The 14,867-nt window shown below is 45.0% G+C and overlaps 1 protein-coding gene across 1 annotated transcript in view; it reads right to left on the bottom strand.

Moving 5' to 3' along the window:
* Nucleotides 1-14,624, bottom strand: part of LOC132518466 (mucin-16-like) — a 78,395-nt gene extending 63,771 nt beyond the window's left edge. The window contains 1 exon segment of the mRNA XM_060146412.1: nucleotides 14,345-14,624. Coding sequence (XP_060002395.1) covers nucleotides 14,345-14,624 — 280 coding nt within the window.
* Between the last annotated feature and the right edge of the window lie 243 nt (nucleotides 14,625-14,867).

Genomic DNA, 14,867 nt, shown 5'->3' with positions numbered 1-14,867 from the left:
CAAAGAACCAGTTTTTAGTTTTATTGATCTTTGCTATTGTTTTCTTTGTTTCTATTTCATTTATTTCTGCTCTGATCTTTATGATTTCTTTCCTTCTACTAACTTTGGGTTTTGTTTGTTCTTCTTTCTCTAGTTCCTATAGGTGTAAGGTTAGATTGTTTATTTGAGATTTTTCTTGTTTCTTGAGGTAGGCTTGTATTGCTATAAATTTCCCTCTTAGAACTTCTTTTGCTGCATCCCATCGGTTTTGGATTGTCATGTTTTCCTTGTAATTTGTCTCTAGGTATTTTTTGATTTCCTCTTTGATTTCTTCAGTGATCTCTCGGTTATTTAGTAATGTATTATTTAGCCTCCACGTGTTTGTGTTTTTTACGTTGTTTTCCCTGTAATTGATTTCTAATCTCATAGCATTGTGGTCGGAGAAGATACTTGATATGATTTCAATTTTCTTAAATTTACCGAGGCTTGATTTGTGACCCAAGATGTGGTCTATCCTGGAGAATGTTCCGTGTGCAGTTGAGAAGAAAGTGTAATCTGCTGTTTTTGGATGGCATGTCCTATAAATATCAATTAAATCTATCTGTTCTATTGTGTCATTTAAACCTGTGTTTCCTTATTAATTTTCTGTCTGGGTGATCTGTCCACTGGTGTAAGTGAGGTGTTAAAGTCCCCCACTGTTATTGTGTTACTGTTGATTTCCTCTTTTATAGCAGTTAGCAGTTGCCTTATGTATTGAGGTGCTCCTATGTTGGGTGCATATATATTTATAATTGTTATATCTTCTTCTTGGATTGATCCCTTGATCATTATGTAGTGTCCTTCTTTGTCTCTTGTAACATTCTTTATTTCAAAGTCCAGTTTATCTGATATAAGTATTGCTACTCCAGCTTTCTTTTGATTTCCATTTGCATGGAATATCTTTTTCCATCCCCTCAGTTTCAGTCTGTATGTGTCCGTAGGGCTGAAGTGGGTGTCTTGTAGACAGCATATATATGGGTCTTGTTTTTGTATCCATTCAGCAAGCCTGTGGCTTTTGGTTGGAGCATTTAATCCATTCACGTTTAAGGTAGTTATCGATATGTATGTTCCTATTACCATTTTCTTAATTCTTATGGGTTTGTTTTTGTAGGTGCTGTTCTTCTCTTGTGTTTCCCACCTAAAGAAGTTCCTTTAGCATTTGTTGTAGAGCTGGTTTGGTGGTGCTGAATTCTGTTAGCTTTTGCTTGTCTGTAAAGCTTTTGATTTCTCCATGAAATCTGAATAAGATCCTTGCCAGGTAGAGTAATCTTGGTTGTAGGTTCTTCCCTTTCATTACTTTAAATATATCATGCCAATCTCTTCTGGCTTTTAGAGTTTCTGCTGAGAAATCAGCTGTTAACTTTATGGGAGTTCCCTTGTATGTTATTTGTCATTTTTCCCTTGTTGCTTTCAATAATTTTTCTTTCTCTTTAACTTTTGTCAATTTGATTACTATGTGTCTCAGCATGTTTCTCCTTGGGTTTATCCTGCCTGGGACTCTCTGCGCCTCCTGGACTTGGGTGGGTATTTCCTTTCCCATGTTAGGGAAATTTTCGACTATAATCTCCAAATATTTTCTCGGGTCCTTTCTCTCTCTTCTCCTTCTGGGACCGCTATAATGCGAATATTGGTGCTTTTAATATTGTCCCAGAGGTCTCTTAGGCTGTCTTCATTTCTTTTCATTCTTTTTTCTTTATTCTGTTCCGTGGCAGTAAATTCCACCATTCTGTCTTCCAGGTCACTTATCCGTTCTTCTGCCTCAGTTTTTCTGCTATTGAGTCTTTCTGGTGTATTTTTCATTTCAGTTATTGTATTGTTCCACTCTGTTTCTTTGCTCTTTAATTCTTCTAAGTGTTTGCTCTTTAATTCTTCTAGGTCTTTGTTAAACATTTCTTGCATCTTCTCAATCTTTGCCTCCATTCTTTTTCCGAGGTCCTCGATCATCTTCACTATCATTATTCTGAATTCTTTTTCTGGCAGGTTGCCTATCTCCGTTTCATTTAGTTGTTTTTCTGGGGTTTTATCTTTTTCCTTCATCTGGTACAAAGTCCTCTCCCTTTTCATTGTGTCTGTCTTTCTGTGAATGTGTTTTTTCTTCCACAGGTTGCAGAATTGTAGTTCTTCTTGGTTCTGCTCTATTCCCTCTGGTGGATGAGGCTATCTGATAGGCTTGTGCAAGCTTCCTGATGGGAGGGACTGCTGGTGGGTAGAGCTGGGTGTTGCTCTGGTGGGCAGAGATCAGTAAAACTTTAATTCACTTGTCGGCTGATGGGTGGGGCTGGGTTCCCTCCTTGTTGGTTGTTTGGCCTGAGGCGACCCTGCACTGGAGCGTACCCAGCTCTTTGGTGGGGCTAATGGCAGACTCTGGGAGGGCTCACACCAAGGAGTACTTCCCAGAACCTCTGCTGCCAGTGTCCTTGTCCCCACAGTGAGCCACAGCCATCCCCTGCCTCTGCAGGAGACCCTCCAGCACTAGCAGGTAGGTCTGGTTCAGTCTCCCATGGGGTCACTGCTCCTGCCCCTGGGTCCCAATCTGCACACTAATTTGTGTGTGTCCTCCAAACATGGAGTCTGTGTTTCCCCCAGTCCTGTCGAAGTCCTGCAATCAAATCCAGCTAGGCTTCAAGGTCTGATTCTTTAGGAATTCCTCCTCCTGTTGCTGGACCCCCAGGTTGGGAAGCCTGACATGCAGCTCAGAACCTTCACTCCAGTGGGTGGTCTTCTGTGGTATAAGTGTTCTCCAGTTTGTGAGTCACCCACCCAGCCGTTATGGAATTTGATTTTATTGTGATTGCACCCCTCCTACCGTCTCATTGTGGCTTCTCCTTTGTCTTTGGATATGGGGTATCTTTTTTGGTGAGTTCCAATGTCTTCCTGTCAATGATTGTTCAACAGTTAGTTGTGATTCTGGTGCTCTTGCAAGAGGGAGTGAGAGCACGTCCTTCTACTATGCCATCTTGAACCAATCTCCAGGTTGTTTGTTTTTTTGATATTGAGCTGCATGAACTGCTTGTATATTTTGGAGATTAATCCTTTGTCAGTTGCTTCGTTTGCAAATATTTTCTCCCATTCTGAGGGTTACCTTTTTGTCTTGATTATGGTTTCCTTTGCTGTGCAAAAGCTTTTAAGTTTCATTAGGTCCCATTTGTTTATTTTTGTTTTTATTTCCATTTCTCTAGGAGGTGGTTCAAAAAGGATCTTGCTGTGATTTATGTCATAGAGTGTTCAGCCTATGTTTTTTTCTAAGAGTTTTATAGTGTCTGGCCTTACATTTAGGTCTTTAATCCATTTTGAGTTCATTTTTGTGTATGGTGTTAGGGAGTGTTCTAATTTCATTCTTTTACATGTAACTCTCCAGTTTTCACAGCACCACTTATTGAAGAGGCTGTCTTTTCTCAATTGTATATTCTTGCCTCCTTTATCAAAGACAATGTGACCATGTGTGTGTGGGTTAATCTCTGGGATTTTTATCCTGTTCCATTGATCTATATTTCTGTTTTTGTGCCAGTACCATACTATCTTGATGACTGTAGGTTTGTAGTATAGTCTGAAGTCTGGGAGCATGATTCCTCCAGCTCCATTTTTCTTTCTCAAGATTGCTTTGGCTATTCGGGGTCTTTTGTGTTTCCATACCAATTGTGAAATTCTTATTTCTAATTCTGTGAAAAATGGCATTGGTAGCTTGATACAGATTGCATTGAATCTGTATATTGCTTTGAGTAGTATAGTCATTTTCACAATGTTGATTCTTCCAATCCAAGAGCATGGTATATCTCTCCATCTGTTTGGATCATCTTTAATTTCTTTCATCAGTGTCTTATAGTGTTCTGCATACAGGTCTTTTGTCTCCTTAGGTAGGTTTATTCCTAGGTATTTTATTCTTTCTGTTGCAATCGTAAATGGTAGTGTTTCCTTAATTTCTCTTTCTGATTTTTCATCATTAGTGTCTAGGAATGCAAGAGATTTCTGTGCTCTAATTTTGTATCCTGCTACTTTACCAAATTCATTGGTTAGCTCTAATAGTTTTCTGGTAGCATCCTTAGGATTCTCTATGTATAGTATCATGTCATCTGCAAACAGTGACAATTTCACTTCTTCTTTTCCGATTTGGATTCCTTTTATTTCTTTTTCCTCTCTGACTGCTGTGGCTATTCGGGGTATTTTGTGGTTCCATATAAATTTTAGGATTTTAAAATTCTATTTCTGTGAAAAATGTCATGGGAATTTTGATAGGGATTGCACTGAACACTCGTAAACTGTTGGTGTTCAGGTAAATTGGTGCAGTCACTATGAAAAACAGTCTAAAGATTCCTCAAAAAATTAATAATAGAACTACCATATGATCCAGCTATTTCACTTCTGAGCATTTATCCAGAGAATATCAAAACACTAATCTGAAAAAAATATATGCACCCCTCTGTTCATTGCAGCATTATTTACAATAGCCAAGATATTGAAACAACCTAAATGCCCATCAATGAATGAAAGGATAAAGAATGTGTGTGACACACACACACACACACTGGACTACTACTCAGTCATAAAAAATATGAAATCTTGCTATTTGTGACAACATGGGTGGATCTAGAGGGTATTATGCTAAATGGAATAAGTCAGACAGAGAAAGTCAAATACCATATGATCTCACTTAGTTGTGGAATATAAAAAACAAACATATAAATAAAATACTGCATAAATAAAACCGAATTAAAAAAAATAAGTGAACAAACCAAACCAAGCAAAAACAAACACATAGGTACAGAGAACATAGTACAGGTTACCAGAAGGGAAATGGAATGGGTGGAGGATGAAATGGGTTAAGAATATCAACTCTATGGTGATGGAGGAAACTAAGCTTTTGGTGGTGAGCATGCTGTAGTGTATATAGAAGTCGAAATATAATGTTGTACACATGAAACTTATATAATGTTATAAACCAATGTTACCTCAATAAATGAAAAAAAAAAACCCACACAGTTCAAGTATCTCCTCCTCTGGAAAGTGTTCTTTAAAGCTGTGATATTGTAATTTATAATAAGAAATATGTATTTGGTCTTTGTCCCCATTTCTGGCAAAGAGCTCCTAATACCCTTGGAATTTCCTGCACGATGAGAGCAATAAAGGTGCCTTTTGTCATGTTAATGAGGTGACTTTTAAAATTGATGTATAGTTGATTTACAATATTATATCAGTTTCAGATGTATAGCCTAGTGATTCAGCACTTCTACAGCTTATATATACTCCATTAAAAATATTACAAGAGGGCTTCCCTGGTGGCAACATGGTTGAGAGTCTGCCTGCGGATGCAGAGGACGCGGGTTCGTGCCCCAGTCCGGGAAGATCCGTGAGCCATGGCCGCTGAGCCTGCGCGTCCGGAGCCTGTGCTCCGCAACGGGAGAGGCCACAACAGTGAGAGGCCCGTGTACCGCAAAAAAAAAAAAAATTATTACAAGATAACAGCTATACTTCCCTGTGCTATACAATATATCCTTGTTACTTATCTATTTTATATTGGGTTGGCCAATAAGTTCGTTTGGTTTTAAGCAAAAATAAGACACATTTTTCAGTTTCACCAAGAACTTTATCGAACGTATTCATTAACCGAACGAACTTTTTGGCCAACCCAATACACAGTGGTTTGTATCTCTTAACCCCCTACTCCTAACCTGCCCCTCCCCCCTTCCCTCTCACCTTTGGTCACCACTCTTTTGTTTTCCATATCGTTAAGTGTGTTTCTCTTTCGCATATACATTCATTTATATATTTGTTTAGATTTCACATATAAGTGATATGATTTCACATATAAGTGATATCATACAGTATTTGTCTTTCTCTGTCTTATTTCACTAAGCATAATATTCTCTAGGCCCACCCACGTTGCTGCAAATGGCAGAATAATACACCACGATCGAGTTGGATTGATTTCTGTGTAAATGCTCCCAGAAGCCCTGAGAGAGATAAGCAAATGGAAGGAGAACATTGGGGACATTACTCCCAAGGACACACAGCCACCAATGCCAAGAACCCCAGCATACACACACACACCCCTGCTGAATGGAACTAAGTTATCCACATAATATAATAATTCATTATCATTATTTCCACCCTATAAGCTTCTGGGTTGGAAGGAGCCAGCTTCCTAGAACCCAAGGGAGGAGAAGAGTCTGTGATATAAGATAGGGCCATCCCAGCCCCCCTCGTACTGACTGGCTGAACCCCTAATAAGAAGGCACATATCCTAAAGAGAGGTGGCCTTATGCATAGTCTGAATCCTTTGGGGACTTCAACTAGAAGAAGCAAGAAGTTGCCTCCTCCTCTTGCCGCAAGGGTGAGCAGGGATTCAGCTCCATAGCGGCAAGGGCTCTGAGTGAGGGTCCACATCCAGTTCTGTTGTGACCCGACTTCTCTGGGGCCTTCTGTCCTATCCTAAGCAGGCTGCTTCTTTCTCAGCGTTCAGGTTAGGGTGCTTTCTGCCCTTAAAGCTCAGTAGAGGGGAGGGGACCTCTAAGATGCAGGTAGCACTCATCTGCTATCAGGTCCCACTGAGCTAAGCACTCAAACATGCAAACTAGCACTCGAAAATTAATATAAGGAAAGTGCAATAGGGATGCAGCGACCTGCAGGTCCAGAACTTATTGTCTCCTGGGGCTTCCTTGTGTTATTATCTTTAGTCACTGGTTCTGAATGTCTCCAGAGGGTCACAGGCCTGCACTGGGTGCTTTCCATATGCCTTCTTTGTTAGTCAGTGAAATTATTTCCATTTTACAGATGGACAAACTGAGGCACAGAGTGGCAACACTTTCCAAGGTAATGTAGCTAATGAAGGGCAACGCTGATGACTGGGTCTATGTTTTTTGGACTCCCCATCCCACTGCTGGTTGCTGCCAGGAGTACCTCTTCGTTTGGTTGCATCCACCCTGCCAGGTCCCAGATACCAGAGGCCTGGTCCTTCCTCCCCAGCAGGCAAATTGCAGGCTCTCTCACCCCTAGAGCTGGGGAGCCAGCCTTACTTATAAGTAGCAGGGGTGCAATCAGACATAAATGACTTCCTTTGAGGTGGTGGTTGAGGGCAAGACCCCCAGACTCCGGGGGATCTTGCAGGAGTTTGCCCTTGATAACCCAGGGGATGATGACTAGCCTACAAACTTAGGGACTCAAGGTTTAAAAAAAAAAAAATGACCCTACAGCTACACTACTTCTTAACAATAATGATAGGTTTGATCTCTTTCTTCTAGAGTCTGTCAGTCTGGCTTTTTCTTCTTCTTCTTTCATTTGTTTCATTCAGCAAACCTAAAATATTAGGTAAATACATCTATTGTGATAACCCTATCACAATATTCATTAAATAAACACACGTATGGAAATATGTTCTTAGGATTCTGAATATTTAACCAGAAAAAAACATGGAGTTTTGTTACACATTTTAAGTGTCAATTCTTATTTTTGTAAGATTAATACATTTATATTTCTAATAAATTTCTAACATACTTTTATCAACAAAAAAAGGATGAGGAGGATGGAATAAAAAAATAAAAAGCAAAAACGAAACTGACTGTGACGATGAGGGTAATAAATCTAGGAAGTAGGGAGGCTCAGACAACTCAGAACAGATCCTGAAACAGGAATGCGGCCAGAATTCAGAATTCCTGCTCAGCCACCCAGGGGAAAGCTGCCCACCCGCACGGCCCAGGACACCACGGAAGGCAGAGGCTCATTCCTTGTAAACTGAGTGATGCTGAAAGGAGGCAAAGCCCAGGGCGTTTCCTTCATCCAGCTGGGTTTCTCCCCAGCATGGGGGGCTGTGAACTGCCTGGGTCGTAGGCTCAGGCATGGTTGCTGCTGGCAATTGTGTTTCTAAGAGACAGTTCCTACACTGTTGGTGGGAATGTAAATGGGTACAGCCTCTATGGAGAACAGTATGGAGGTTCCTTAAACAACTAAAAATAGAGATACCGTGTGATCCAGCAATCCCACTCCTGGGCATATATCCAGAGAAAACCATACTTCAAAAAGATACATGCACCCCAATGTTCACTGCAGCACTATTTATTGATACAATAGCCAGGACATGGAAACAACCTAAATGTCCATCGACAGAGGAATGGATAAAGAAGATGTGGTACATATATACAATGGAATATTACTCAGCCATGAAAAGAATGAAATAATGCCATTTGCAGCAACATGGATGGACCTAGAGATTGTCATACTGAGTGAATAAGTCAGACAGAGAAAGACTAATATCATATGATATCGCTTATATGTGGAATCTAAAAAAAATGGTACAAATAAACTTATTTACAAAACAGAAATAGAGTCATAGGTGTAGAAAGCAAACTTATGGTTACCAAGGGGGAAAGGGGGGGAGGTATAAATTGGGAGATTGAGACTGACATATACACACTACTATATATAAAATAGATAACTAATAAAGACCTACTGCATAGCACAGGGAACTCTACTCAATACTCTGTAATGGCCTATATGGGAAAATAATCTAAAAAAGAGTGGATATATGTATATGTATAACTGACTCACTTTGCTGTACACCTGGAACTAACACAACATTGTAAATCAACTATACTCCAATAAAAATTTTAAAAAAGACAGTTCTTTGTCCCTGAAGCATCCTCCAAGGTTCATGCCCCAGATCAGCCATGTTCTCAGAGACAGGCTGTGAAGAAGATAGGGACTCAAAAAATAGGCTGGACATTGTCCCCAAGAATGTCCCCAAAAGGAGAAGCTGGACCCATGACAGGATTGGGGACAGAGCCCTGGCTGAAGTGGGGGGGCATGTGGGTACCACTTGACACAAACTGAAGGGCTCTTCCAGAGGGCCCTGTGAGGATGGAGGGGGGTACAGAGGGAGAGGGGGCAAAGCTGGATGCTTCTCTAAGAGCCTCAGGAGAGTTGAGGACTGAGTTCATCCTGGGGCTCTCAGAGGAGGTTGCAGCTGTCAGAAAAGATGTTTTGCTCGTCTTCATGCCAGTGCTGGCAACCTGAGCTTGTACTTTGGACAGTGCAGATGAACTAGCATCCCCTCAGTTATCAGGGCATCTGTCATGACTGGGGAATGAGGCTGCAGACCAGTAGTCTCCTCCTCCTTTATTCATGCAATGAATATTTACTGCATACCTACTATGTCCCAGGTACTGGGACAGGCTGCCTTACACATAACTGGTCATAGGGTACAATGTATTTCTTATTATGGATCCCAGTCTAAAAAGGAAACTCGGTTTCGGTTTCCTTATCTGCAACGTGGAAACGATAATGGTATGTACTTCATCAGGTCACTAAGAGTATTAAATGAATTAATCTATGCAAAGGGCTTAAAACAGTGTCCGGCACACGACAGTGTTCTCGATTGTTGTATGAATATGATTCGTCAAAATTCACCAAAGACTGAACTTTATGTGAATTAAAATTTAAAAATACAAAATAAAATAAAATATAAAATAATAAAGATATTATTACAACTCATTTTAACATAGCACTTATCACAATATTATTATTATTAGAGGGAGGAGGTAACTTGGATCAGAGTTACTCTTAGGGAGTGGGTCAGAATCAGAGAAAGTGGGGACCAGGGTAAGAATCAATGATGGGAAGCAGGGGTCAGATTCACTGTATGCTGGGGAGTCACAAAGCTGGACGCCCAAAGGACAGCTGTCCCAGGACAGCCCTTATAAGGGGCAGCGTGGTCCAATGGAGGTAGATGAGACTGGTCAGTGTGGGATGAGAGGTCCAGAGAGGGTGGGGGACAGCCAGGCAGGATGCCCCACTGCAATATCTGTTCCCTTGACCGTTGTGAGGCCCGGCTCCACGCAGGTATGGGGTCAGACGAGCTGGGGAAGCTCCTTGGGCATCTCCTCCCAGGCATGGACCCAGCAGGGGGGTGCAGGGAGGGGGCACCCAGCCCAGGACAGCAGGGGAAATGCCAATCCCATCCCCACCTGCAGGAGGGGCCTCCGATAATGGGCAGAGCCCACTGCTCCCCTGCCCTGCTGGCCCATCCTGCACCCACAAGGGACTGCTGGTGGGGGTGGTCCTTTGGGGATTTCAGCACCAACTGTTCCCCAGGGCAGAAGTCCTATGTGCCCTGGAAGGAAAGACCTAAGGGCTCTTCTTCCCACCTGAGAAAATTGAGGACATGCTGCCAGGAGAGAAAGAGGAGGACCCCCTGCAAGAAAAAAAGAGCTCTCTCTCGCTCTCTCTCGCTCTCTCTCTCTCTCTCTCTCTCTCTCTCTCTCTCTCTCTCTCTCGCTCTCTCTCTCGCGCGCTCTCTCTCTCTCTCTCTCTCTCTCTTTCTCTCTCTCACACACACACACACACACACACACGCACTCTCCCACATACTTGTGCACACATACAAATTCAGTAACGCGCACACACACACACACAAATGCACGCACACACACAGCTGGAACTCAAGTCCTGGAGTCCTGGATTTCATCCTGGTTCTGCCCCAGCTCACTTCATGGAGCCTCAGTTTCACCATCTTTAAAGCAGAAATAACATCAGAGAATATCTATCCCCATGTTGCACTGGGTTTCACTGGGATGTGTTAGTCATGGACCCACAGCAACAATGTCCTCCCCCTTCAAGTCTTTGCTTCTCAGGGAGCCTTCCCCCAACCCCGCCCCATTGAAAAGAGCAACCCGCCCCCCAACACACTCCAGCACCCCAGATTCTCTGTCCCAAATTTTTCTCCTTATCACCTTCTTAATACTTAAATACCTAATTTACTTACTATTGTTATGGGTTATGGTCTGTCTCCCCCTGCTAGAATATCAGCTCAGCAAGGATCTTTCTCTTGATCACAGCTGGCCTGACATTTGCCTCCCACAGCTCTGGGCTTATGATGCATTAAGGCCCCTGGGGACAGCTCTGAGCCCTGAGCAGGGGCAGGAAGATGAGGAAGCGGGCTGGTACCTGTGCCGAGAAGCCAGACCTGGATAGTGGGATGCAGAGTGTAGTGTTTGGAGTCAGACACACTGGGTTTGAAGCCCAGATCTACCCTGGTCACATGAGAAACCTTCTTCTTTGAGCTTCTGTCCCCTCACCTCTGAAATGGGGATGGCCATTCACATCACTCTGGAACTTTGGGTCTCCCTGAAGGCGGGAGGGATTCATTTACCTGCTCGCCTGGGGCAACCTTGGGAGCATCAAGTGACCAGAAGGACAACCTAGGTGTAAAGAAGCCTAGGGCTGCCCTGCCGGCCTGGATCCAGCACCTTCCTTTTGGGGGAGGCCACACAGTAACTGGAAAGAAAGGTGACTCTATTCCTTGTGATCGGGAGAAAACATGAGCAAACCTTTCCTCTTTTCCTGGAGCTGAGTCACAGGTGGTGAAAGATTCTGAAATTCTGGCCAGAGCAGGTTACACTCTGGAACCCACCTCTCAGCTCCAGATACCCTCCACACACACACGCACACACCTACTCCCTCCAATGCCCTGTCCCTTGATAATCTCCCTCCCTGGACCTCGGATATCTCAGCCAAGCCTGGACTGGGGCGATGACTGTTGTCCAGGGACGCAGGAAGGGGCTCAACAGCACAGCAAGATCTTTATACTGTCAGGATACTGCTCAGAGGGGCAATGGAGAACAGCTGTCTCCCCTGGGGGAGGTACTCAAGGGCCAGGAAACAGGCAGGAGAGGAGAAATCCTCCTCAACCCTCAGTCTCTTCCCAGGTAGAGGGTAAAGGTCAGGACTTAGGAATCATCTAGAAATGGGTGTTCAGATCCCTGCTGTGTGACTTTAAACAAAAGGCTCAACCTCTGTGAGCCTCAGTTTCCTCTTCTGTAAAATGGGAGGCAATATGCCCCTATTCTCACCCACACAAGCTCAATCCAGATAACGCAGGTAAAAGCCCTGGCACATACATCTCCATATCCCCTCCCTCGTGCATCTCCCTCCCACCCTCCCTATCCCACTGCTCTAGGTGGTCACAAAGCACCCAGCTCATCTCCCTGTGCTATGCAGCTGCTTCCCACTAGCTATCTATTTTACATTTGGTAGTGTATATATATATATATATATATATATATATATATATATAGCTGATTCACTTTGTTACACAGCAGAAACTAACACAACATTGTAAACAACATTGTAAAGCAATTATACTCTAATAATGTTAAAAAAAAAAAAAGCCCTGGCACATAGTAGGCACGCAATACAAAATGATGATTATTGCAGTCCTCTGGGATCTTGGGGTGTTTCAGCCGCAGGGGCAAAGAGGGAAAAGCACAGGATGCAGATGTGGATGAAGATGCACCAGATGAGTCCAGGGTGGAGGGAGAGGTGAGTGGGGAATGGATCTCCGCCGGCTCTGGAATTTTTTAAATTACTCTTTGGGGAGATAGAAACTCAGAGAGGTTAGGTGTCAAGCCCAAGGACACACAGCCTGTCAGCATTGGATTTAGATTTCTTTTCATCTCTGCCCAGGGATTAAGGGAGTCTTTCCCAGCGTTAAAGTCAAGAGTCCTGAAGGGTGTCTGAATTGATATTCCAGGGGGATCCCTGCCCTGACAGGCGTCCTGTTTACTGTGGAATTGATGGGGAATTGGGGAGGGGTGTCAACCCCTTAGTCCAGGCAACCAGCCCTCACTGGGCAGGAGCAAGCGTCTGCTCAGTTCAAACAGCCCTCAGCATCAGACTCTGAGGGAGCCTTGGGGTCAAAAGCAGTTAAACAGCCTCTGTTTGTGGTGATGTGCTTTGGGGACAGCTCAGGGTGACACGCCCCATCAGAGGTGGTGGAATTGTCTGATACAAACCCGCCCACAATTCAGGCCATTGTGTGGGTGCCTTACAATGGCATCCAACCGCAAAGCTCTTCCAGGGGCAAGAGCTGGCCTGGGTGACTCAGGGCTGGGGGGCTGGGGGGCCCTCTCCACCTGCTTCAGGAGCTGCAGCAAGGCCTGAGTGGGTGAGGAGGCAGCCCACCTACTCTGGGTGGCTCCTGGGCTGCCAGTGTCCAGGGCCTGAGGTCCTCAGGATGGGGAAGCAGGATGACCCCACCATCACTCTCCTTCAGGCCTTAGTGGCTTCCATTTCCCAGACAAGCATTGAGGACAGTCCTTTCTCCTGGGAGGAGTAAACGAACAGATATTTAAGCACCTGGCACATAGTAGATGCCCGTTCTCAGGTTATCTTGGACACCAGAGCGGTTTGGCTGGAAAGCCCTGACTTCCTGCCCAAGGAGGCAGCTGGAGTAAAACAGTCCGGGGGTCTAGGCAGCCCTAGAGCCACACGTGGAGGATCTTGGACCTTCTTTCCATAGGGGAGAGAGCCCAACACCAAGCTGGACTCTCAGCTTTTCCTGAGGCCAGTGAGTTTCTCTGGTTAGCCAGACCCAAGCTGATCCCTCAGATGACCAACAGGCCTGCAAAGTGCTCCTTGAGAGCCAAGAACATACCTCCCCTAACCCTCACAGTCTGCCTTTCTGCTCCCACCCCTCCCCTCAGCATCCCCCCTTCAAGCAGCCCAAATGCGCTCACATCACATTGAATGACCCAAACACACCTTGCGCCTTCCTGCCTCCTGGCCTCTGCCCACCCATTCTCCCTGACAGGAGTGCCCTTTTCCTTCTTCCACTAATTGCACCTGTAGAAATCCCTGCCAACCAAACACCACCCTGCAGTTTAGGCAAACCCTCACCTCCAGAACCCCTAAGGTGGCAAACCTCCTGCTCAGCCTTGTACCAAGAGAGCCTGGGCACCCCTCTGCCTCGCCCACCAGCCTGGAGCTCCTGCAAGCCTGTGGCTGTGACTTTCTCATTTCCCACCTGAGAGCTGAGCACAGGTACTGGGATCTGAGGTGTCAGTAAACAAACAAACCCAGATAGATAACCAATAAGGACCTACTGTATAGCACAGGGAACTCTACTCAGTATTCTGTGATAACCTATATGAGAAAAGAATCTAAAAAAGAATGAATGTATATGTATAACTGAATCACTTTGCTGTACACCTGAAACTAACACAACATTGTAAATCAACTATACTCCAATAAAAAACAAAAAAAACACACCCAAACCCTAGGGAACGAACGTATAAGTGAGCCAGAGAAAGAAGAGGTGCCTGGGTATCTCTGATCCAGCAATATTTAATTCATGATGTAACCACTGTGTGAAGTCTTCCCAGTCAGTTTGGAAAACGTAGCCTCACCTGGCTGGCTGTGATGGAAGCCTTTGCTGAAAAGCAAAAGCCCTTGTGGCTGCCCCTGGAGGGGTGCTTGGGAAGCTGAGGAGCCTGTCACATCTGCCCCTCTTTTCCAGGAATCTGTCCGACTCCTCTGCTGGCCCCAGCTCAGCCCGGCTTACCTGGCCCACAGGTGAGGAGGAGGGTCACGGTCAGAGCCAGCATCTGCCCTCGCCGATGGCGCCCCAGGTGTGCAGGGCTTTCCCTGCCCATGCTCCTGCCCACCCGCTCGGGGAAGTGCACCTCACCCCGAACAAGTCCCAGTGACTGAACCCAGTCCAGTCGAGCCAGCCAGGCTCCTGGGAGGGCGTTGAGGACACGCCTTGCTGAGCTTCCCAAGAGGGGCAGGGCCTGCCCTAGGGGGAAGCAGTGGCTCCGCGGCTGGCAAAGGTCAGCTGGCATTATTCAGTGCCCTCGTGGCGACTAACGCCCGCCGACTGATACCCTCTGTGAAGAGGGGCCCAGGGGATCCCCACCCACCAGACTCAGCCTGGCTCCCGAAAAGCCTGTTGCCAGACCAAGAGACGCCCCCCTACTCCACCCCTCCCCCTGCCCCCCACCCAAGGGTCCGGCTGGCCTTAAAGGTGAACAGGAGGTTGACCATAGATCTGTCCTAATCTTTCAAGTCCCCTGGGTTCTACCTGA

This window comes from Lagenorhynchus albirostris, chromosome 3 (genome assembly GCF_949774975.1).
Source record: "Lagenorhynchus albirostris chromosome 3, mLagAlb1.1, whole genome shotgun sequence".
NCBI lineage: Eukaryota > Metazoa > Chordata > Mammalia > Artiodactyla > Delphinidae > Lagenorhynchus > Lagenorhynchus albirostris.
The sequence above is the reverse complement of the archived record's forward strand: the minus strand, read 5'-3'. Positions and strand labels throughout refer to the sequence as shown.